The 24,950-nt window shown below is 45.4% G+C and overlaps 1 protein-coding gene across 1 annotated transcript in view; it reads left to right on the top strand.

Annotated features, from left to right (window-relative positions):
- igsf11 (immunoglobulin superfamily member 11) overlaps positions 1 to 24,950 on the top strand; it is a 249,882-nt gene that overhangs the window by 202,493 nt on the left and 22,439 nt on the right. The window contains exon 3 of the mRNA XM_054734683.2: positions 8,857 to 9,020. Coding sequence (XP_054590658.2) covers positions 8,857 to 9,020 — 164 coding nt within the window. The remainder of the gene's footprint in view (positions 1 to 8,856; positions 9,021 to 24,950) is intronic.

Below are 24,950 nucleotides of genomic sequence, written 5' to 3'. Positions count from 1 at the left end.
GGGTTATGGTTCTTAAGCCAGGGATGACCCAGGACCACAGGAGACTGAGGGGAAGGAAATACAAAAAAGGTGAGTTCTTCACTGTGGTTACCTGACGTCATAAGGCGAATGGGTGCAGTCTTGTGAGTGATAGATGTGAGGGAGCCTCCGTCCAGAGAGGATACACGGTAGGGTGTTTGTAGAGGGAAAGTGGTAACCAGGAGTTGCTCCACTAGCTGTTGGTCAAGAAGATTTAATTCACAGCCAGAGTCAACTAATGCGAGAGAGGGAAGAGTAATGTGATTATGTGACAGAGAACATTCCAGCAAACACCGAGAGTTTGAATCTGACCGATAACCTCCCACCAGTACTCTCGGGGCTACTGATGGGACCTGGAGTTTAACTGCTTGGGGCAGTTGGCCACAAAATGTCCAGACATGCCGCAATACAAACACGCCCCTGAACTCATGCGCTTGTTTCTCTCCTCTTGGGTTAATTTAGCTCGACCAATCTGCATGGGCTCACTGGGGGGCGGAGCTGGAGCTGCTGGATACACATTTTGCGGGCAGTTAAGGCGAGAAGGTAAGGGGAAGTTGTTACCTCTTTGGCGTACCTTATGTCTCTTCTCCATCCTACTGCACAGTGCGATAAGGCTCTCGAGATCAGGTGGTTCCTGGCAGAAAGCGAGTTGATCCTGAAACTGCTCGTTAAGAGCCTGGGTGAACGCCCCCTTAAGTGAGGCTTCATCGAGGGTGGAAGTGGCGGCTAGGGTCCGAAACTCTATGGCAAAATCCGCGATTGAGAGCTTCCCTTGACGTAAGCTCCAAATCTGTCTGGCCACTTCAGCCGCTGACTCAGGTTTGTCAAAAGTCATTTTAAAATCCGCCAGAAACTCATCCAACGGACTCTTAAGGAAGTGCGGGTTCCGGCTTTTTGCCTCCGCCCACCGGAGTGCCTTACCTCGTAGAAGACCGATGATGTAGGAGATCTTAATTTCATCGGTGTAAAAAGACTCCGGAGATCGCTGGAAAGCCAGCTGGCATTGGAGGAGAAAACCTCGACAAACCTCCCGGTTGCCGTCAAACGTCTCCGGTGGAGGAGAGGTAGCGACCCGGAAGCTGGGCAGACTGGATGGTGCAGGAAGAACGGGTCCGGGCAGACTCTGAGCGGGGGATGAGGCTTGCTCCGGGGAGGTGAGTCTGTGGCTTAATTCCTTTACCATCGTTCCTACTTCAAACAAGGTGTGGTTAGTGTGGGAGAGCTGATCAGACAGAGCTTGGAGTGAATCACTGTGCTGAGCTAGGGTGGCGGAAACGACAGAGGGAACTGATTCTGTACTGAGGTTAGAGGAATGGCTGGATGATTCTGTCATGTTGTGGTGAAGGAATCTAACCCACGACATACAGAATCAGATCTGAGACGGTGTAAAATGTTTTAAATAAGAATTTATTTAAAAGGGAAACCAAGGAAGCAGCGTAAACGTAGCTGAGTTCTTGCACGAGGAAGCTGGTGCGGGAAAAACTGTGGACAGATCGGAGTTAGATCCAATTTGCGGATGGAACAGGGAATCAGGCTTATGTGGAGGACTTACGGTCTTGGAGAGGTGGGAACTGGTTTGAGGGAGGAGTGGTCCGGTCTGGGTAGCAGGGACTGAGATCCAGAAAAGAGACGTGGAGGGAGCTGAGCTTGGGGAGGTCCAGAGAGGTTAGGTGGGCAGCTGGAGGCGGGTCTGGCCAGGGGAGAGGCTGAGAGACGAGCGGAGTTGGAGATCCAAATGGTGTGGGCTCCAGAGTTCTGCCAGTCAGAGATGAGTGTGTAGGTTTGTCTGGGAACAAGAGCAGGAGGTCACAAAGGCAAAAATCCAAAATCCAAAAACACATCAAATCTCAAAAATCCAAAATCCAAAAACAAATCTAATTCTCAAGAGTTTACAGAGCTCGAATAAATTTCACAAGTGGCTGTTAGAAGGTACCCAGGTAGAGTAATCATCCAGCGAAGTGTAGGAGTCTCCCAGCTGCTTAAATACCCCTGGCCAGCTGATGAGCAGATCTGCTGCAGCTTGGTCACCTCCAGACACGCCCACCTGCAGAGGGAAACTCAAAAGACAGGGAGTGACAGCAGGGAAATACCTCAGACAGTGACAGTACCCCCCCCTCAAGGGACGCCACCCGGCGGCCGAGCAGAGGAGGAGGAGGAGGAGGAGGAGCGGGCCAACTTGAAATCCCGAATGAGAGAGGGGTCATCGATCCATGACCTCGGGACCCACTGCCGATGTTCCGGGCCATAACCCTCCCACTCGACCAGGTACTGGAAACCTCAGCCACGAGGTCGCACATCCAGAAGGCGCTGGACACGGTAACCGAGGCCCCCGTCAGCGAGACGCACAGGAGGCGGAGGGTCGACAGGAGGGCACAGGGAACTGGAGATGACAGGCTTAAGGAGGGAGACATGAAAAACGGGGTGGATCTTCATGTGGGACGGCAGATCCAAGCGGACGGAGGACGGGTTGACGACAGCAGAAATCGTGTAGGGGCCGATGAATGTGGGGGAAAGTTTTCTGCAGTGGTCCTTTAATCTGATGTCCCTGGTGGAGAGCCAGACGCGCTGTCCAGGCGCATAGTCTGGGGCAGGACGCCGGTGCCGGTCGGCCAGACGCCGGTTGCGTTCTGCAGTCCTCTGTAGGGCCTGTTGCGTGGCCGCCCAAACCCGTCAGGCCCCCTTCAGGAACTGAGGAACGGAGGAAACTGTGGTGGGAAATACAGAAGGGAACAAACTGGGTTGAATACCTGTCGAGGCCTCGAAGGGGGATAGTCCAGTGGCGGAGGAGACATGGGCGTTATGGGCGTACTCGATCCAAGGAAGGTGGGTACTCCAACTGGAAGGGCTAGAAGAACATAGACAGCGGAGCATGGCTTCTACCTCCTGATTTAGCCTCTCGCATTGGCCATTTGACTGCGGATGAAAACCAGATGTTAGCGCCACCTTAGCTCCTAAGCAGGTGGCGAAGTCCCTCCACACCCTTGAGATAAACTGAGGGCCGCGGTCAGAAAGTATCTCCGCAGGAATGCCATGGAGCCTAAAAACATGCTTAACAAGCAGAGTGGCAGTGTCAGCGGCAGAAGGTAGAGCCTTTAGCGGCACTAGGTGACAAGCCTTGGAGAAACGGTCGATAATGGTCAAAATAACCGTAAAGCCTCGAGAAGGGGGAAGACCGGTGACAAAGTCTAGTGCAATATGGGACCAGGGCCTGGAGGGAATGGGTAGCGGATGTAATAGTCCAAAAGGGGGTTGGTTACTTCCCTTGTTGCGGGCACAGGTTTGGCAGGCGGAAACGTACTCCTTGACATCCTTAAACATTGTTGGCCACCAGAAGGACCTCCGAATTAAGGCTACGGTACGACTGATACCAGGGTGGACAGAAAACTTGGCGGTGTGGGCCCAGTTAATCACCTTATGCCTGACAGAAGGCGGAACAAACAGGGTGCGGTTGGGTACCTGATTGGGACAGGGGTAGTTCTTTTGAGCCTCGAGCACCTGATCCCGTATCTCCCAGGTAACGGCTCCCAGGACACAATCCGGTGGTATGATGGTAGTGGGCTCGGGATCCGAATTCACCGAGAACTGTCGTGAGAGAGCGTCGGGCTTGATGTTCTTGTTGCCTGGTCTGTAGGAAATGATAAAGTGAAAACGTGAGAAGAACAGGGCCCACCTGGATTGACGTGGGTTGAGTCTCTTAGCTTCTTTGAGGTAGGAGAGATTTTTATGATCCGTCCATATCACAATGGGGTGCTCAGCTCCCTCCAGCCAGTGCCTCCACTCCCCCAAGGCGAGTTTCACAGCTAGGAGCTCACGATCTCCCACATCGTAATTTCTCTCGGCAGGAGAGAGACGCCGTGAGAAGAAGGCGCAGGGATGGAGGCGGTGATCTGTGGGGGAGGTTTGAGAAAGCACAGCCCCGACTCCAGTGTCCGAGGCGTCAACCTCGAGAGTAAACTGCTTTGCAGGGTCTGGACGGGTGAGAATAGGGGCCTGAATGAACCTCTCCTTTAAGTCACAGAAACTCCTGGAGGCTTCAGCATCCCAAATGAAAGGCCTCTTAACTGAGGTTAGTTGTGTTAAAGGGGCGGCTATCTGGCTGTACCCTTTAATAAACCGACGATAGAAATTTGCGAAACCCAAAAATCTCTGTAGCTGTTTGCGTGTGGAAGGAGTTGGCCAGTCTTTAACTGCCTGCACCTTTTCGGGGTCAGGACCCAGCCTTCCACTCTCCAGTACGAAACCCAGAAACTTAACAGATGGGGCATGAAACTCGCATTTCTCCGCCTTAACGTAGAGCCGATTCTCGAGTAGGCGTTGGAGAACGGCTCGGACATGACCAGTGTGTTCCTCGGGGGTCCTCGAAAAAATCAAAATGTCATCCAGATATACTGTGACAAACTTGTTCAGGTAGTCACTCAAAACAGTGTTAACCAGGTTCTGAAAAACGGCAGGTGTGTTCGTGAGGCCAAAAGGCATGACTAAATACTCAAAATGTCCTATTGGTGTTTTGAAAGCCGTCTTCCACTCATCTCCCTCCCTGACGCGAACCAGATGGTAAGCATTTCTAAGATCCAGCTTAGTGAATATGGTCGCATCTTGTATGGGTTCAAAAGTGGATGACAGTAAGGGTAATGGATACTTGTTTCTCACCGTGATTTGGTTTAAACCGCGGTAGTCGATGCAAGGCCTCAGGGTGCCGTCCTTCTTGGAGACAAAGAAGAAGCCAGCACCCAGAGGAGAGGTGGAAGGCCGAATTATGCCGGATGCCAGGGACTCGGAGATGTACTTTTCCATACTTTCACGCTCAGGCTTGGAGATGCTGTAGAGACGGCTAGAGGGAAGAGGTGCTGCAGGGAGAAGATCTATAGCACAATCGTAAGGGCGGTGAGGTGGTAATGAGGATGCTTTATGTTTAGAAAATACCTGCTGGAGGTCGTGATATTCAGGCGGAACCCCGGTGAGGTCGGGTGGTGTGGTCTTCAGAGCTCGAGGCTCGGAACTAGAACGGGCTGGTCCCAAACAGGATAAATGACAGTTATTACTCCACATCTCCACTTGGTTTGTGACCCAGTTAATACGGGGGTTATGGTTCTTAAGCCAGGGATGACCCAGGACCACAGGAGACTGAGGGGAAGGAAATACAAAAAAGGTGAGTTCTTCACTGTGGTTACCTGACGTCATAAGGCGAATGGGTGCAGTCTTGTGAGTGATAGATGTGAGGGAGCCTCCGTCCAGAGAGGATACACGGTAGGGTGTTTGTAGAGGGAAAGTGGTAACCAGGAGTTGCTCCACTAGCTGTTGGTCAAGAAGATTTAATTCACAGCCAGAGTCAACTAATGCGAGAGAGGGAAGAGTAATGTGATTATGTGACAGAGAACATTCCAGCAAACACCGAGAGTTTGAATCTGACCGATAACCTCCCACCAGTACTCTCGGGGCTACTGATGGGACCTGGAGTTTAACTGCTTGGGGCAGTTGGCCACAAAATGTCCAGACATGCCGCAATACAAACACGCCCCTGAACTCATGCGCTTGTTTCTCTCCTCTTGGGTTAATTTAGCTCGACCAATCTGCATGGGCTCACTGGGGGGCGGAGCTGGAGCTGCTGGATACACATTTTGCGGGCAGTTAAGGCGAGAAGGTAAGGGGAAGTTGTTACCTCTTTGGCGTACCTTATGTCTCTTCTCCATCCTACTGCACAGTGCGATAAGGCTCTCGAGATCAGGTGGTTCCTGGCAGAAAGCGAGTTGATCCTGAAACTGCTCGTTAAGAGCCTGGGTGAACGCCCCCTTAAGTGAGGCTTCATCGAGGGTGGAAGTGGCGGCTAGGGTCCGAAACTCTATGGCAAAATCCGCGATTGAGAGCTTCCCTTGACGTAAGCTCCAAATCTGTCTGGCCACTTCAGCCGCTGACTCAGGTTTGTCAAAAGTCATTTTAAAATCCGCCAGAAACTCATCCAACGGACTCTTAAGGAAGTGCGGGTTCCGGCTTTTTGCCTCCGCCCACCGGAGTGCCTTACCTCGTAGAAGACCGATGATGTAGGAGATCTTAATTTCATCGGTGTAAAAAGACTCCGGAGATCGCTGGAAAGCCAGCTGGCATTGGAGGAGAAAACCTCGACAAACCTCCCGGTTGCCGTCAAACGTCTCCGGTGGAGGAGAGGTAGCGACCCGGAAGCTGGGCAGACTGGATGGTGCAGGAAGAACGGGTCCGGGCAGACTCTGAGCGGGGGATGAGGCTTGCTCCGGGGAGGTGAGTCTGTGGCTTAATTCCTTTACCATCGTTCCTACTTCAAACAAGGTGTGGTTAGTGTGGGAGAGCTGATCAGACAGAGCTTGGAGTGAATCACTGTGCTGAGCTAGGGTGGCGGAAACGACAGAGGGAACTGATTCTGTACTGAGGTTAGAGGAATGGCTGGATGATTCTGTCATGTTGTGGTGAAGGAATCTAACCCACGACATACAGAATCAGATCTGAGACGGTGTAAAATGTTTTAAATAAGAATTTATTTAAAAGGGAAACCAAGGAAGCAGCGTAAACGTAGCTGAGTTCTTGCACGAGGAAGCTGGTGCGGGAAAAACTGTGGACAGATCGGAGTTAGATCCAATTTGCGGATGGAACAGGGAATCAGGCTTATGTGGAGGACTTACGGTCTTGGAGAGGTGGGAACTGGTTTGAGGGAGGAGTGGTCCGGTCTGGGTAGCAGGGACTGAGATCCAGAAAAGAGACGTGGAGGGAGCTGAGCTTGGGGAGGTCCAGAGAGGTTAGGTGGGCAGCTGGAGGCGGGTCTGGCCAGGGGAGAGGCTGAGAGACGAGCGGAGTTGGAGATCCAAATGGTGTGGGCTCCAGAGTTCTGCCAGTCAGAGATGAGTGTGTAGGTTTGTCTGGGAACAAGAGCAGGAGGTCACAAAGGCAAAAATCCAAAATCCAAAAACACATCAAATCTCAAAAATCCAAAATCCAAAAACAAATCTAATTCTCAAGAGTTTACAGAGCTCGAATAAATTTCACAAGTGGCTGTTAGAAGGTACCCAGGTAGAGTAATCATCCAGCGAAGTGTAGGAGTCTCCCAGCTGCTTAAATACCCCTGGCCAGCTGATGAGCAGATCTGCTGCAGCTTGGTCACCTCCAGACACGCCCACCTGCAGAGGGAAACTCAAAAGACAGGGAGTGACAGCAGGGAAATACCTCAGACCGTGACAATCAGCACCTGAGCCATTTCTAAGTTCCAACCCCTGTGCAACAAAGAAGTCTTTCAAAATGAAAGTTTTATTCATTACCGACCTGGCGTTGACCAGACCTAGCCGTGTGAGATGCGGAGTTGTCGGCCCAGCGCTATTTAAGCCCAGGGACGTGGATGCTACCCCCTTACAGGTCACCGGGTGGAGATTTACTGGATTGACTCCCCTCCCTCGGCACCTAGACACTGGACGAAAGCGCGGGTACGCAGTCTCCTCATCAAATCCCACCAACGGCACGAGGCAGGACGGGGCCGGCTCCAACAGGCGTGACGGCGCCACAAGATGACAGCTGATACCCGTCAGCTTAGCAAGCTCCCTACGGGACCGTGACAGCTTGGACCGTGGTCTCACCCGCCGTCCACCACGCCTTCCACGACCCCATGACGCTTCTTCCAGTTAGCCCAATCCAGGAGCCGTCAAGGCACAAGCGGTGGTGCCGAGCGGCACTGGCAGGAGGATGAAAAACCGGAACTCCTCCAGCCCGTCCAAGCACCCGGTTTCACCAGGCCAGCAGCCGACCGAAGTTCTAGAAGAGCCTCTCGTCATAAGTCAGCAACAAAGTCACATTACACACGAAAACACTCAAAAATAATAAAAAGATAAAATAACTGACAGGAGACAGACGGCTTGCCACGTACACCGGCGCCATCTTGGGCAAATTGATGTTTTTGTGCATTAAAGAGGAAAATGACATGATAAAAAACTGTAGAATTGTGCCATGGAAAAACCTGATGGACACTTAAAGAGAAAAATGATGCGATTAAAATAGCTGCATACTCCTCAATATACTCAATATACTCTTCAATATTTGATTTGACAATCTACAGTATAGGTTGTCACATCTAGCCTACTCGGCTGATGGCAATCTTACTAAGGAACCCCATGGTTTGTTTAGCTGCTACATTTCTAAGGACACAAATAGGACAGCCTAAACTGACAGGTTCAACATATAATATACCTGCGTTCTAATACGTGCCTGGTTCAGCTGAAATGCCCTTGTACCCTGTGGCAGCCAGACCCCCCCCCCCCAACACACACACACATGCACACACACTTGTCTCTGTATCCTTGTGTGGACCCTCCATTGATTTCCGTTAATTTTAGGGACTCCACTATGCCTAACCCATAACCCTACAAGTTAAAAAAGTCACACCAAATCTCTAAAACCACATTTTAGGGTATTTTGTGATCTCGTCGACCAGCCAGATGTCCCCACAATGTGGAAATATCCACACACTACAGGTTAAAGTTATGTGTCCACTTAAGCATATAAAGACAAGCACACACACACACACACACACTTACACACACACACACACACACACACACACACACACACACACACACACACTTTCTGAACAGAATAGACTTTTGTAGAGGTTATAATAGAATGAAACGACGGACAGCAGCAGACGAAGGGGTCTTCAGCTGCCCAGGGCAATGCTTTGAAGATTTTACTTTGATTCATAGTACATGCATTTATGTGTGAGCTGGTTCAATCCCCATTTATTTAGTCCAGCTGTGATTCCTACACCCCACACTTTCACATTTTTGGAACAGGGCTTTCACTTATCCATTTGTCGTCTTCCTCCTGCAGCGTGTGTGCAGGCGCTGGACGTGACCGTGTCTCAGAGCAGCATTCAGGTTGCACGTGGACAGGCAGCCATCCTGCCCTGCTCCTTCACCACCAGCGCTGCCCTCAACAACCTGAACATAATCTGGATGGTGATCCCGCTGTCCAACGCTAACCAGCCAGAACAGGTACAAATTAATCTGCAATGAAGATTAAAACAATCCTCCACTTTCTGAGATGTTGTCAGCTCATGTTGGAGTTAAAAATGTTTTTGGGTCCAAAAGTAGAAACTCTTTCATGTGAATCATGTTACGAAACATTAAGTTTTGAGTGCAAGAGAATGTTTGCCAAATACTCAGATAGTCACAATTATAACAGGAACTTCCAACAGGTGGTGCTAGTTCTTGTCTTTGACCTGTAAGCCTTCCTCTGATGAAGATAACCTGGACACAAATCTACTATCACTAACAACCACTTTCAGTCAAATAAACACATTTGGTTCTGATTCTGCAACACCAGCATTGAAATGTCTCATTCACTGGTTTGTAAAAAAAAAAAACTTCAACTCAGAAAGGTGCAAACTCACATCATCTTTAAAAGAACAAACAGGAGTTTTCCTGTTCATGTGGACACAATCTAGAATCACAACATCTGGATCCAACACTTCTCCTTCCACTGCATCTGACTGCAGTGTTTGCAAAAACACGTCAGACATTACGATGTCTTTTACTGTTGTCCAACGAAAAACTTTACATCGTCGGTCATAATGTCAGACATTTAAAGTTTTTCACCACAATATGTAGCGGTGAGGATTAGCTACATTTATTAAATGATCAATAAGATGTGAAATTCCATATAAATATGAATTATCAATCCGACTGATCTTTGAATGTTTGATTTAACATAACTCTAGGTCAGGGGTGCCCAATCCTGGTCCTGGAGGGCCGGTATCCAGCAGGTTTTGATTTAACCCCACTTCCACACACCTGATTTCAATCAGCAGATGATTTCAATGCTTCTGCTGATTCTGATGAGCAGCTGCACAGGTGATTCAACTACTAAATCAAGTGTGAGGAAGCAGAGAAACCACAAAACCTGCTGGATAGCAGCCCTCTAGGACCAGGATTGGGCACCCCTGCTCTAGGTTCCTTGACTATTCAGGGAACACACACTTCATGTTAATTCAGACAGAGTCAAGGGTATAGTTAAAGAAAAAAATGTAATTCTATTTTTCTAAACTAATGATTATACAGGACAAAGTACGAATGAAATGATGGCTGTACTGGGTAACAGACAATGGATGAAATGATGGAATGTAAGCTAGCTAAACATTATTAAGTATTTGTGAGATCTTGTGATGTCTGGGTTGTAAAATCAGTTTGACTGTATGGTTTAACAAGCTATTGATTATTCATAAAGCCATCCGACACAATCGTGCAGAGCCTACGATACCCTTGTGTGATGGTAGCTCTTGAGCGGTCCAGAGGGAAGGCAGCATGAGTGGTGACTTCACTGGACGTCATGGCTACAGGAATCTCAAAGAGACATAACTCCCTTTGAATTCAGATTTGACTGGAAGATACTACCATGGTCAGCATGTTAGACGTTCAATGTCCGAGGTGCTATAGTGTCTGATATCCCTTGCAAGCATTGCAGAAAGTCTGTGACCTTGGTCAAATGAGAGAATGGTTCCAAACGCTTGCTCACCAATCGGCCAAATCGGGAGGCGGCTGGAGTACTGGATGGATCAGGAAGTGTTCCAGCCTTTATTAACCTTATTGTTCACAAATTTAGACAAATTAGAATTTGACAAGTTTAAAGGCATTACCAAATACCTCAGAAGATTACTCCTTCACTCAGATACTTAGAGGTTAGCTCCTAGTGTGAAGTGAAAATGTTATTACCCATTACTGTGAAGTGAATTTTAAAACGGTACAAACCAAACCATTCATCTGTCCATCCATCCATCCATCTGTCAATGTGTCCATCCATCCATCCATCCCTTTGTCAATCTATCTAATGTCCATTCATCTGTCCATCCATCCCATGATTTTGTCCATCTGTCCATCCACCCGTCCATCTGCCTACTCACTCACTCATCCATTAGTCTATCCATCCATTTATTTTACTATTTTTAACAAGGGATTTGAACCTACAGCGTTCTCAGTGTGAAGCAGCAGAGCTGCGAACTGCACCACCAAGCAACCCTTACACCAAATTCCTTATTCTGAATCCTATCATCTTTGTTGTGACACGTTTGGGTGATAGGTGTCATCTACAGCTCTGGTTCTCACCTGCTGTAGGACAAGGGACATTGTACGTCTTCTTGGTTCCTGCAAGCATCAGTGACCTGATAATGAAAACATTAAGGTGGCCAAGCATTATCACAGCTCTGTTTTGGGTTGTAACCATCATTTACAACAGGAGTGATGACGTGAACATGGTAATCACAGAGTTGTGAATGTGCTCGCTGAAATGCTAATGCGACTGGAGCTGGAGTTCTACTCAGCAATAGTTAATGCTTTTAGCATCAACCTTAATCATCTGTGGCAATCTCTACCTGGGTCTAAATGACCTTGTGCTTGCTGTGCCACCCCATAGAGTGCAATACTGCATCACACTCTTGTTAAGGAAGCTCATTTCCTATGCACACCCTGTTGAACCTGTTTCCTCATCGCAGACCATGTCCTGCTGCATGTGTGGGACTTACTGACCAGTTTAGCAAGATATTTGTGAGAATGTTTACCCAGACGCTTGTGTAGGTGAGACAGCTGAGTGTTCGGTCCCCTAGTCACTACGAGTGGATTTTATGAATCCGTCATAAGGATTAGGGGTAGGCCTGCTGCATATTTCAGCTTGCACCATCACTCAGCTGACATCAGAGAGCTGCATACATTCATGCATGCGTGCACATGGGTTTCAGCAAATGGCTGCCATCTGTGTGTTTGTATCACTGAAGGCAAAGTCTCACACTTTAGCCACAACGGACAATAACTGCATTCCTAGTAACACAGATTATGACCAGGTGAAACTAACCCATTTGCTGTATTCCTTTGTGTCTGTGATTGAAGTCAGTAAATGTGCAGTTCACAGCTTTTCATGTGAACACGTGGAGCTGTCCTCCATTTGGACCAGCAGTCCATTTAAGGTCTTTCAGAAGAGTGTGTAAATTAGTATACACGTGTGTGTGTGTGTGTGTGTGTGTGTGTGTGTGTGTGTGTGTGTGTGTGTGTGTGTGTGTCTGTGATGAGAACAGCTGCTATACAAAGCCTGTTGTGGGTACGAGTTAATTAGTGCAGAAGATGATTATGTTATTTGGACGGCCGACCAGCGCTGGGGTTCAAAGTGAAGGGAGGCAGGTGAGCTTGTACAGCCTGCAGCTGCATGTTAAACAACTCAAATGGAATCAGGGAATGGCACAAAACACGTTAAGTACCAAGTTTAGCAACATGAGCAAACATTTAAGGGTACTACTGCAGTATCTACTGGAATGTATTTTATTATTGTTATTCATATTAATAGTAATAGTTAATAAAAAGTAAAAGACCACAGAAACCCAACTGTAGGCTAAGTACCAGGCAGCAAATATGTTTAAAACTTTTGAAAACACTTAACAGCTGCAAAATACTTCTAAATCATTGATTCTATTACACAAGATCACCTTTTTAATTTTTACCAGAATATTAGTTGATCTTCGGCCCAAAGACCACTAGCAGTTTTAATTTGCACTGGTGACGTTTTCCTCTTAACCCTCCCACTGTCCCATCGGGTGTCCCCTATTAGGACAGTGGGTGTCACGGTTTAGGAGGTGGAGACGGCGGACCATGTGTGGATGAGCTGAACGGAGGAAAAATGCAGGCTTCGGTAAAAGTAAAAATGGTTTAATGGCAGGATGGGATGAACAGGACACCAACAAACAACAACAATGAACTGACAAAGGACAGGGGCAAAACAGGTGGTATAAATACAGAGGGCTAATTAGGGAAACATGGGCAGGTAAACGAGGGACAGGTGAGAACAATAAGGGTAATCATGGCAGGAGAGGAACACAGTCAGGCGGGCAGGGGCAGATCGTGACAGTACCCCCCCCCCCCCCCCCCCCCCCCCTTAAGGGCGGATACCAGACGCCCATAAGGCCACACGGCACAGGAGATGGGGACTCGAAGACTGGACCAGGGACTGAACATGGACTTGACTGGACCAGGGACTAAACATGACTGGACTGGAACATGACTGGACCGGAACATGACTGGACCGGAACATGACTGGACCGGAACATGACTGGACCGGAACATGACTGGACTGGAACATGACTGGACTTGAGCAGGCGTGGGACCCAGGCAGAGAACTGCTGGAGCAGGCGTGGGACCCAGGCAGAGAACTGCTGGAGCAGGCGTGGGACCCAGGCAGAGAACTGCTGGAGCAGGCGTGGGACCCAGGCAGAGAACTGCTGGAGCAGGCGTGGGACCCAGGCAGCAGTACGAGACCTGCAGGCATAAGCCCCACAGCGTGGACCAGGAAGTGGACGAACGGCAGGAGCGACGCCAGAAAACCAGGATCGGCGGCAGGCACTCGACAGCTGGTCAGAGCAGGTGCACGGCACGATTCGCTGGATCTCCGGCAGAGGCTTGGGTGCAGGGAAGCAGGAGAAGAGCGGGGAGACCAGCCCTACCACCCCGGAGAACAATGGCGTGCGTAGGGGGTGTAACTCCCTCAAGGCTCCAGGATCCGCAGCTTCTATGAGAAACACAGGACGGGGGCAGAAAGCAGGTGGAGAGAAGGGCTCGACCACCACAGGAAACGGACTGGATGCGCCGAAACCCACCCAGAGGCTTGACCACCCCGGAGAACAGGTAGGATGCGCCATCACCCTGGGCCAGAATCTCCTTCTGCTAAAGGACAAAAAAGAAAAAATAATTCCTCCAGGGAGATTTAGAAGTGCTCACCACAGGTCCCGGTTTGGTCAGTTCATTCTGTCATGGTTTGGGAGGTGGAGACGGCAGATCATGTGTGGATGAGCTGAACGGAGGAAAAATGCAGGCTTCGGTAAAAGTAAAAATGGTTTAATGGCAGGATGGGATGAACAGGACACCAACAAACAACAACAATGAACTGACAAAGGACAGGGGCAAAACAGGTGGTTTAAATACAGAGGGCTAATTAGGGAAACATGGGCAGGTAAACGAGGGACAGGTGAGAACAATAAGGGTAATCATGGCAGGAGAGGAACACAGTCAGGCGGGCAGGGGCAGATCGTGACAGTGGGAGGGTTAAAGAACAGGGGTCACTAAAGAGATACATTACATTACAATTAAACCGGCAGCAGAAGAATGTATCTACAGTCACTTAACTGTAATGCTAGAAGAAAAAAACTTTTGATTTATTATAATAAATTAGTGGAATTCTGTTATAGTGATGAGAACCGGTTCTTATGACTCAACTCACTAAATGAACCAGCTTTTTCATCTCTCAAAGGGTTCGACACATTTTTTCTTAAATTAATTAATTCAAGATTGTTTATTGTCATTGCACAGGTGTACAATGAAGCTGACTTTGCACTCACTAAAGTTCACATGAGTTCACGTGAGGAGGTAGTAAAGTGCAAGTAAAACTAGATGACATGCATTTCTTGCAGAAATGCTGTTTGAATGCTGAATTCTGAAACTGATAGCTGAAGCTGCTGAATAGCTGAAGTGAATCTGAAACTCAGCTGAATTGTCAAAGTGAGCTGAAGATTAAGACGCCAAAACCACTTTCAAGTGTAATAAAGCCCAAAAAGTCAGTGAAAGAATTCCTAAACAGCAGAAAACTGAAATATCTGAACATATTGTAACATTTTGGACAACCGAAATGTTTAAATAGCTTGCAATTGAGTAGGAATAGTTTAATAGTTGCATTTTTACAATGAGCTTCACTGTGGCTTATGCTGAATTCTAAAGCTGATAGCTGAACATGCCAGAGAAATTATGTGAAGCAAAAATCAAGTTCAAAATTTAAAGTTAGCAGAATTTATTTGAAAATGTTGAAGTTCGGGTAAAGTTAGGGAGAATGCAACTATTACATGAAGACAACTTAAAAGTAGATGAAACTGATAAAATGATCCTACACAGCAGAAAACTTGAACTCCTGAACTTTGTTTAAAAACTTGACAGCAGAACTGTTTAAAAATCTGACATTTTAGCAGAAATAGTTGAAAGGTAAAGTGTCATATTAGGAGAATGTTGTTTTTGCTTTAAAAAAGGTTAAAATGTTCACTAAAGGTGACCAAAATCACAAAGCATACTTTTGTAAAAGCAAAGCCAAAATCCCGAAAGTGTTTAAAAAGTTACATCTCTCTGGTTAAAGTCTGCTGGAAAACCTGGAGGGAAACAGAAAATATGTGATAGAGCTGAAAAGTGAACGAAGTCTGTTGAGTGGGGAATTCAAAAGAGCGGAAAGCAATAAACATAAACATCTGAACTTAAATCAAACGTGGGAAGCTGAACTGTTGTGTGTACTGGATGGATGGATTTTGGATGTTGAAAAAGCTAGAAGATGGGTGAAGAAGATGAGGAAAAAATAAATAAAAGAAAGAGGGTGACAGAGGGCAGTGGGATGGGTGTTCAGGTGGTTCTTGATGCCATGACACCATATAAGAATAATGTGATCACTAATTTAGGGGTGAAAACACATACAGCTCTTAGATCTGATAATAATAATAATAATAATAATAATAATAATAATAATAATAATAATAATAATAATAATAATACATTTTATTTATAATGCGCTTTACATTACAGAAGTAATCTCAAAGTGCTACAGAGTATAGGGGACAGGTATAAGGTACACAGCTATTTAAAAACACAGTTAAAATTTCAGGATACTATCAAGTATGGAAAATAAAAACAGTCCCCAGAAGTAGATAAAACCCATCTAAAAAGTCATTACAGTAGATGCGAACAATAAGTAAAAACAGCACAATAAAGTAAAACACTCAATAGGTCATTCTGCACTAGAAAGCCGTATTAAACAAAAAGGTCTTGAGGCCTTTTTTGAAAAGCTTCACAGAAGGCCCTTAGAAACTCTGGGAGAGAATTCCAAAATTGAGGGGCCACTGCCTTGAAGGACCCGTCTCCCATAGTGGAGAGTTTAGTCAGTGGTTGGTGCATGCGGTGTGAAGAGGTGGTAGATCGGAGGGTTCTTGTGGCAGTGTGTGGGATGAGAAGTTCGCTCAGATAGGCAGGAGCAGTTCCATGGATGCACTGGTGAGTAAGAAGGCCAATTTTGTACTGAACTCGATATTGGATGGGCAGCCAATGAAGTGATCTCAGAACAGGAGTAATATGACTGTATTTGCGTCTCCTCATCAGGACCCGGGCAGCTGAGTTCTGGATGTGCTGGAGCTTTTGTATGCTCTTGCCGGAGGCACCAACGAGGAGGGCATTGCAATAGTCTTAACTGGAGGAGATAAATGCATAGACCAATTTCTCTGCATCTGGCTGGGAAAGAGAGGGACGGAGGTTAGCAATGTTTTTGAGGTGGAGAAAGGAGACCTTGCAGAGGTGGCGGATGTGGGTGTCAAATGTAAGATTTTAATCTAGTCTGATACCAAGATTTATTACTGTAAAGGAAGGGGTAATGTCATGACCGAAAATGGAAATCCTGCTAAGGGAGAAAGACTGTTTGATGTGGGGCGCCGATTATGATAGCTTCAGTTTTATTACTGTTCAGTTGAAGAAAATTTGCGGCCATCCATGCTCTGATCTCCTCCAGGCAGACCTGAAATACAGATGGAAGAGTTTTAGGTGTAGTGGAGTCCATTTTCATGTATAACTGAGTGTCATCTGCATAAGAGTGAAACGATATTTTGTATTTATGGAAAATTTGTCCAAGTGGAAGCATGTAGATGGAGAAAAGGGTTGGCCCAAGAACCGACCCCTGTGGTACTCCACAATTTACAGTGTGGGGGGGATGACTGACATTGTCCTAAAGCTACAAATTCTGTTCTGCCTGTAAGGTACTCCTGGAACCAATGTAGTGTTGATGCACAAATGAACACGGTTGTTCGAGCATGTTTTCTAATCTGAGACGGCTGTCCAAGATAAAGCGTCTCTTGTCCAGAGTACATCTGGAAACAGTAGTACACTCTTTTATTGTGTCTCGCATCGACTACTGTAATGCGTTATATGCGGGACTGAGTCAGGCTACGACTGCACGACTCCAGCTAGTCTAAAACTCTGCTGCAAGATTTGTGACTGGGACCAGAATGAGAGACCACATCACACCAGTGCTAGCTTCTCTGCACTGGCTCCCGGTGTTTTATCAGGCAAGATTTTAGATCATCCTCCATGTGTTCAAGGTGCTGCAGAGCAGTGCTCCCCCATATCTTGCTGAACTGCTGCAGCGGCGTGTCCCCACTCGGGCCCTTCGCTCTGCTGAGCAGGAGTTGCTGGAAGTCCCTCGCTCAAAACTCAGATCAAGGAAGGACCGGGCCTTCTCACTAATGGCCTCTACTCTCTGGAATGATCTCCCTCTGGCAGTAAAGCAAGCTCCTTCTCTACAAGAGTTTAAGTCTCACCTGAAAACTCACTTTTATCTACTATCTTTCCCCCAACGTCGTTGACTCTGGCTTTTGTATTTTTACCTTTTGTACTATATGGTTTTTAATTATTTTTACTTCTACTTTTTTATTTATTTGATCAATTTTACTCTCTTTTATCTATTATGTTGTTTTTGTCCTCGTTTTTATGTACTGTTAGCACTTTGGGCCACAGATAAGGTAAGGTGGTGGTAGGTGCTATATAAATAAATCTGACTGATTGAATCTGATTGTTTATTGTAAGGCTGGATGGATGGATGAGTGTGTAAATTGTTTATTGGATGGATAGATGGATGAATGGATGGATTCCTGAGGCTAAGCTGGTCGATTTGATGCCTCATATGTGTGGGTTCATATTTCTGTTTAGCCAGAAGGAGGTTGAGCACTCTCAGCCAATCAGAGAGCTAGGCAGGAGGGCAGTTCCCTCCTTCTGACAGTCATTAAAATGTAAACTATGTTTCTAATTTTAAGTGAAGAGAGCTCAGGAAGCTCAGACACAGCATCAAGTCATTGGCTCAAAATAAGGCATTTTACATTTATTCCAATGAGTTTTAGAGTGATCCTTAGTTCAATGTGTTGCCATGGTAACATAATGGTAATAATGAAGATATCAATGCCAAAAGTAAAGCCTGGAAAGGGCTTAACAAGCCAAATACTTTGATACCATATTTGCGGAAATTAAGGACCAAGGAGTTGAAAAGGTTCAAAGAATGTATGGAAGCTGAATAAAGAGAAACAGGATCACTAGTTCGAATGCTGTAAGAATGTATGTCATGCATGAACAGGCACTCTTTCTCTCTTTCACACACACACACACACACACACACACACACACACACACACACACACACACACACACACACACACACACACACACACACACACACACGCACGCACACACACACGCACGCACATACACACACACACAGTCAGTTAACAGTACAAAAAAGATGTAAAGTATAAATGTAAACATAGTAATTAGACATATCTAAAAACTTCTACCGAAATATAAAGTAAATAGAATATTAATGCAAACAGAATTCATGACCAGAATTATACAAAATTGTGTGTGAACTGAATTACTAATCAACAAATTTACATTAAATCAAACGTTGAAGATTACTAAGCTACAAAAACTAATGTTAAATGACAAAAAAATAAAAACTGTATGCAAAATATTTGTCAACTTAACTGTCAGAGCCTGTTGGATATGTGATTTTCCCTTTACCTTGCATATTCCACACTCTGCCTTTTAATAGTCATTGTAGTGAAAATGTGTCCAAATTTTGCTTCCTAGTTAGTCATTTCCTCACCTTTCTGTAGCGCTGTTTATTTTTCTTTCCTTCTCTTAATCCCTCCTCACATTTGTCCCCACCAACATTTACAGGCCCCAACATGTTAGTGTAAAAATTGTCCCAGGCATTTTGCGCGCGTCACCCCCTTCCCGCAGACTGTGTTTGTGAGTTGGCAGCTCAGGGTAAGATGGGGGTTGCGGGTACAGTCTGTGTCACTCAGTCCAGCTCCAAGAGGTAGCTTGCTCCAGTTGGCCACTTTAAAGAGCTGGAAACCAAGCTGCTTCGGCCAGAATTAAAACACAGATTGATCAGATCTGGTTAAAGTTGCCCTAAGAGACGTTTTGTTCATGACTGACAGGTCTACTGTTGCACATGTGCACCCCCCCCCCCCCCCCCCCCCCCCCCAATGTTCTTAAAATGCAGCCCCCCAGCCGCAGACACCCCCAGCGAACCCACCCCCAGGGAACGTCTGGATACTCCAAACTCAGACCCCCCCACCCCACCCCACCCACATCATACCGCAGGACAACATCAATGACCCCCCCCCCCCCCCCCCCCCCATCATCGCTATGTGATGGAACAGATCAAAGGAGTTTAATTTGAAGTGGAAGCAGAGGCTGTCTCAAGTGTAATATGATCTAACAAAAGATTTCTTTACTGGTTAATGCAAAGAGTATCTCTATTTGTCCAATTTATGAGGATAGTTTCCTTAGCGATGCATATGGCAGTCAGAACCACGTGAACCAAAGATGTGTCAATCGGCATCGTCCAGGTTTCCCAGTAAACAAAGATGGGGGGAAGTTGGGATATGACATTTCAGACACTTTGACAGGTCTTCACATACTCTACACCAAAATTCCTGAACAGGTGGACAGGACCACAGTGCATCAATGTAATTGTCAGGAATGTTGTTTGTGCAGTGTGTACAGGTGTCAGACGACTCAAGCCCCATCCTGGACATCCGATGACCTGTATAGTGTACTCTGTGCAGAATTTTGAGGGGAGAATTTAGCTTTGTGAACTAGCTTTTTCAGTCTCTTCCTGTCTCAGTCAGAGCTGCCTGCACCCCAACAAACCACAGCAGAGGGGAAACAGAGCCAACCACAGAGTGATAAAAGGATTTTAGCTGCTGGGAATTAACTCCGAAGGACCTCAGCCCCTCCAAGGGGTGTTGGCGGCTTTGGCCTTTCTTATACAGAGCATCTGTATTGTTGGACCAGTTCAGTTTACTGTTGAGGTGAACACCCAGGTATCTAAAAGTATCCACCACCTCAATGTCTGCTCCCTGGATGTTTATTGGTGAGTGAGGAGGAGTGTTTCTCTGGAAGTCAGTCACCATTTCCTTTGTCTTACTGCCGTTCAAGCAAAGATGATAATGCTCACACCAGTCCACAAGTCCATGATAACTGACCTGTACTCCTGGTCATTGTCCTCAGATACACAGCCAACAATGGCCAAGTCATCAGAGAACTTCTGGAGGTGACAGCTGCTGGCGCTGTAGGCAGAGGCGGGTTTAGCAATTTGGGGGCCCAAGGCGAACACAGACATGGGGCCCCTTACACAAAATTTTCAACAATCTTACCTTTACCTGGATTTGCGAAACTCTCCCCTTTTCTGACATGAGTTATTTTTCCCTTTTCCTGTATTTCCCTCCTTTTGAGCGCTTTCAATATTTGCTCTGCTTTCTTTTTCCTGTCAGTGCTCCTGTGCTGTTTGTGCATCGCCGCCTTAATAACCCTCTTATGACCATACTTATAACAGGGCCGCCTGGTATGTTTTTAATCTTATGGCTGTAAAATTGTAATAAAAAGTGCAAGGTGTGTGTAACTCTTCTCCTTTTTTCATAACAACCTCAGCTTTCAGTGTATGGTTTGTATTTAGAATTTATTTCTATTAAAGCCTTTAAAAAATCTGCTTAAAAGTGAAAAAAGCAAAAAACGGATTTGAATTTTTTTTACATTTATTACTGAACAGGAAGTTCAAAATGACTGAGCGAACAATTTGGAATGACTGCTGATCGGCAGCTGGTCACATGGTGTTAATCGCCTCTCGTAACCCCCTGTACACTACACGACCGCTCGGCGCAAAACTCTCCCAGATGTCGTGGATTCTCGCACGACTGGAAAATCGGCTCAAAAAAGTGAAAAAGTCGCACAGTGTACGCCCGGCTTAAGTAGTGCTCCAGTTCTTGAAGCTCCTTACTTTTCCCGTTTGTTCAAACTGGAGACGGATGCCAGCAACTCTGGGGTGGGGGCAGTGCTACTTCAACCAGATGATGATGGATTGGATCATCCAATCGCCTATTATTCAAATGAACTACTCTACTATTGAAAAAGAAATGCTAGCAGTTATATTAGCCCTTCAGCACTTTGAAGTGTATGTCAGTTCAAGAAAAGAACCGTCGTTGTTTACACTGATCATAACCCTCTAGTCTTCCTTTTACAGAATGTTTAACAGGAACCAGAGGCTAATGAGGTGGGCTCTGTTTCTCCAAGAATACGAGATTGATGCCCAACACAAGAAAGGTGCAGACAACGTCATTGCAGACTGTCTTTCAAGAAGTGATGGCTTTTAATTCAGAACTGTTTAATTTGGTTCTAGTTTTATAGTTCTGGCTGGTGGACATGGTTACATTTGGTACAATTTTAAATATGTAAACTTCGTATATTTAAAGAGACCCCTGGTATACCTTAGAGCAGTGGTTCCTAACCTGGGGGTCCCGACCCCCACAAGGGGGTGCCAAAGCTTCTCAGTGGGTCGCCAGGACCTCTCTCCACTTTAAGGGGTTAAAACTTCATTTATTACTTGTTTATAGCCTACATTTCGCTCACAATTTTTTTCTTGAGTGAAAAGTTTACTGATATTAAGACAGGAAATAATTAGTACAGAAAAAGTAACACACATTTAAGTACATTTTGCTCAGTGTATTTTTTTATGTGTCAAATGTGTTTGTTGAAAGGAATGATTGATTTATCAGTGTTTACAAGAAACAATGTGTTCAGAAAAGTAATACAAACTGTCAAGCACATTATGCTCTGTTTGGTTTTGTTAATGACTTTGTTCTGTACTGGAGCCTACTATTAATTCAATTCAATTCAAGTTTATTTATATAGCGCCAAATCACGACAAGAGTCGTCTCAAGGCACTTCACATAATAAACATTCCAATTCACAGTTCATTCAGTCAATCAGAAATAATGTTTCCTATATAAGGAACCCAGCAAATTGCATCAAGTCACTGACTAGTGTAAGTGACTATACAGCAGTCCTCATACTAAGCAAGCATGCAGCGACAGTGGAGAGGAAAACTCCCTTTTAACAGGAAGAAACCTCCAGAGAATCCTGGCTCAGTATAAGCAGCCATCCTCCACGACTCACTGGGGATCGAGAAGACAGAGCAGGCAGACAAAGACACACACAGACACAGACACAGACACACACACACACACACACACACACACACACACACACACACACACACACACACACACACACACAGACACGCACGCACACACACACACACACAGAAAAGTAATGTGTCTATAGTTATATTGTGATGTCTTAGTAAATATTGTATTTGGTGAAAGATAAACTTTATTGTATTTATCCTAGTGGGTCTATAATTAAATGGATAAACTAGTATTAGCACATCAAAAGTCAATGAAAACAAAAAGTTATTATCAGGAGAGAGAGAATGTATTAGTGGTTAGCAGCAGTGTGCTAGTCGATGGCCCCCTCCATGAGGCCACCACAGCTCAGCAGAACGTCATTGTAGCTTCTTCTGGGGAGAAAAACACTTACAGAGAAAATAAAGTTAACAGCTGAAATTGCAGAAAATAATACAATTAAAGAGCAGACTGTAGAATAAAGCAGTAGAGTGTGAAAAGTGGTCAGTGTGTCCTCCAGCAGTCTAAGCCTATAGCAGCATAACTACAGAGTTAACTCTGGATAATCTATCCTATTTAGATGTAGGCATGTTGGAGGCAGGGCAAGGGAGAGCCGTCTTTACCGACTGTACACTCCACCTCCCTCTACTCCCCCACTTGTCCAGATTTAGGCTAACATCAGATTTTAACTATAGGCCCTATCAAATAAAAATGTTTTAAGCCTATTCTTAAAAGTAGACAAAGTGTCTGCCTCACAGACTGGGAGCTGGTTCCACAGGAGAGGAGCCTGATAACTAAAAGATCTGCCTCCCATCCTAAGTTTAGATATTCTTGGAACCACCAGTAGACCTGCAGTCTGAGAGCGAAGTGTTCGATTATGAACATATGGAACAATCAGATTACTGATGTATGATGGACCTTGATTATTAAGAGCTTTATATGTGAGAAGAAGGATCTTAAAATCTATTCTGAATTTAACAGGTAGCCAATGTAGGGAAGCTAAGACAGGAGAGATATGATCTCTCTTTTTAATTCTCATCAGAACTCTAGCTGCAGCATTTTGGACAAGCTGAAGACTTTTAACTACCTTCTGTGGACTTCCTGAGAGTAATGAATTACAGTAATCCAGTCTTGATGTAATAAATGCATGAACTAGTTTTTCAGCATCACTCCTGGAAAGTATGCTTCTAATCTTAGCAATATTCCGAAGGTGGAAAAAGGAAATCCGACAAACTTGTGAAACCTGGGATTTGAATGACATGTCCTGGTCAAAGATAACACCAAGGTTCCTTGCTTTGTTCTCGGAGATTAATGTAATGCCATTAAGGTCAGGCGATTGGCTAAGCAATTTCCTTTTCTGGATTTCTGGTCCAAAGATGAGAACTTCCGTCTTGTCTTGATTTAAAAGCAAGAAGTTAAGAGTCATCCAATTTTTTATGTCCTCAAGACAAGCCTGTAATCTACCCAACCGATTAGGTTCATCAGGGTTAATGGATAAATATAACTGGGTATCGTCAGCATAACAGTGGAAGTTTATCCCATGCTGTCTAATGATTTTACCAATTGGGAGCATATATATAGTAAAAATAATTGGTCCAAGCACTGAACCCTGTGGTACTCCGCAAGTAACCTTGGAGTATGAAGAAGATTTGTCATGTACATTTACAAAATGAAATCTGTCAGACAGGTAGGATTTAAACCAGCCTAACGCTGTTCCTTTGATCCCTACAACATGTTCAAGTCTTTCTAAAAGAACATTGTGATCAACTGTGTCAAAGGCAGCACTGAGATCTAACAAGACTAGAACAGACACAAGATTCTTATCTGAGGCCATGAGAATATCATTTGTAACTCTCACTAATGCAGTTTCAGTACTGTGATACTCTCTAAAACCAGACTGAAATTCCTCAAACAGAGCATTAGTGTTTAAATGCTCACATACTTGGATGGCCACTATTTTCTCAAGGACTTTGGATAAAAATGGAAGGTTAGATATTGGTCTATAATTGATTGGGTCATCTGGATCCAGAGAAGGCGTCTTAAGTGAAGGTTTGATTACAGCCACCTTAAAATCTTGTGGTACATATCCATTTACTAAGGATAGATTGATTATATCTAGAATGGGGGCAGTAACCAAAGGAAATGCATCTTTAAATAATTTGGTTGGGATTGGATCCAAAATGCAAGTTGAAGGTTTAGATGAAGCTAATATTTTTGATAACTCTGAAAGCTCAACTGGATCAAAACGGTTCAAGCACAGATGAGGTTCTAGAGTCACGTCTGAAGCTGCCTCACTTACTGAGGAAGAAAAAATCGCATTAGGGAGGATGCTAAAGATTTTGTCTCTAATAGAATTAATTTTACTTGTAAAAAATCCCATGAAGTCATTGCTGCTGAGGGCTAAGGGAATAGATGGCTCAGAGCTATGATTCTGTGTAAGTTTAGCAACTGTGCTGAAAAGAAATTTAGGATTATGCTTATTCTCCTCAATTAATGCTGAAAAATAAGCAGTTCTAGTTTGTTGAAGCTTATTTTTATAAAGCACAAGACTATTTTTCCAGGACAGGTAGGCCTCCTCATGGTGCGTAGAGCACCATGTTCTCTCCAATTTCCTAGAGTTTTGTTTTAAGGCTCGTAGATGAGAGTTAAACCAGGGAGCCAACTTCCTGTCCCTAATTACCTTCTTTTTTAAAGGGGCAACATCATCTAATGCCACACGTAAAGAGGAATTCACATGATGAACTAAGGCATCAATTTGTGAGGGGCTAGAACTGAAAATATTGCCCTCTGCTACATGCCTCTGAGATGCTGAGGACAGTAAAGATGGAACAGTTGATTTAAAAGACGCAACTGCATT

This window comes from Nothobranchius furzeri, chromosome 13 (genome assembly GCF_043380555.1).
Source record: "Nothobranchius furzeri strain GRZ-AD chromosome 13, NfurGRZ-RIMD1, whole genome shotgun sequence".
Classification (NCBI taxonomy): Eukaryota; Metazoa; Chordata; class Actinopteri; order Cyprinodontiformes; family Nothobranchiidae; genus Nothobranchius; species Nothobranchius furzeri.
The sequence above is the reverse complement of the archived record's forward strand: the minus strand, read 5'-3'. Positions and strand labels throughout refer to the sequence as shown.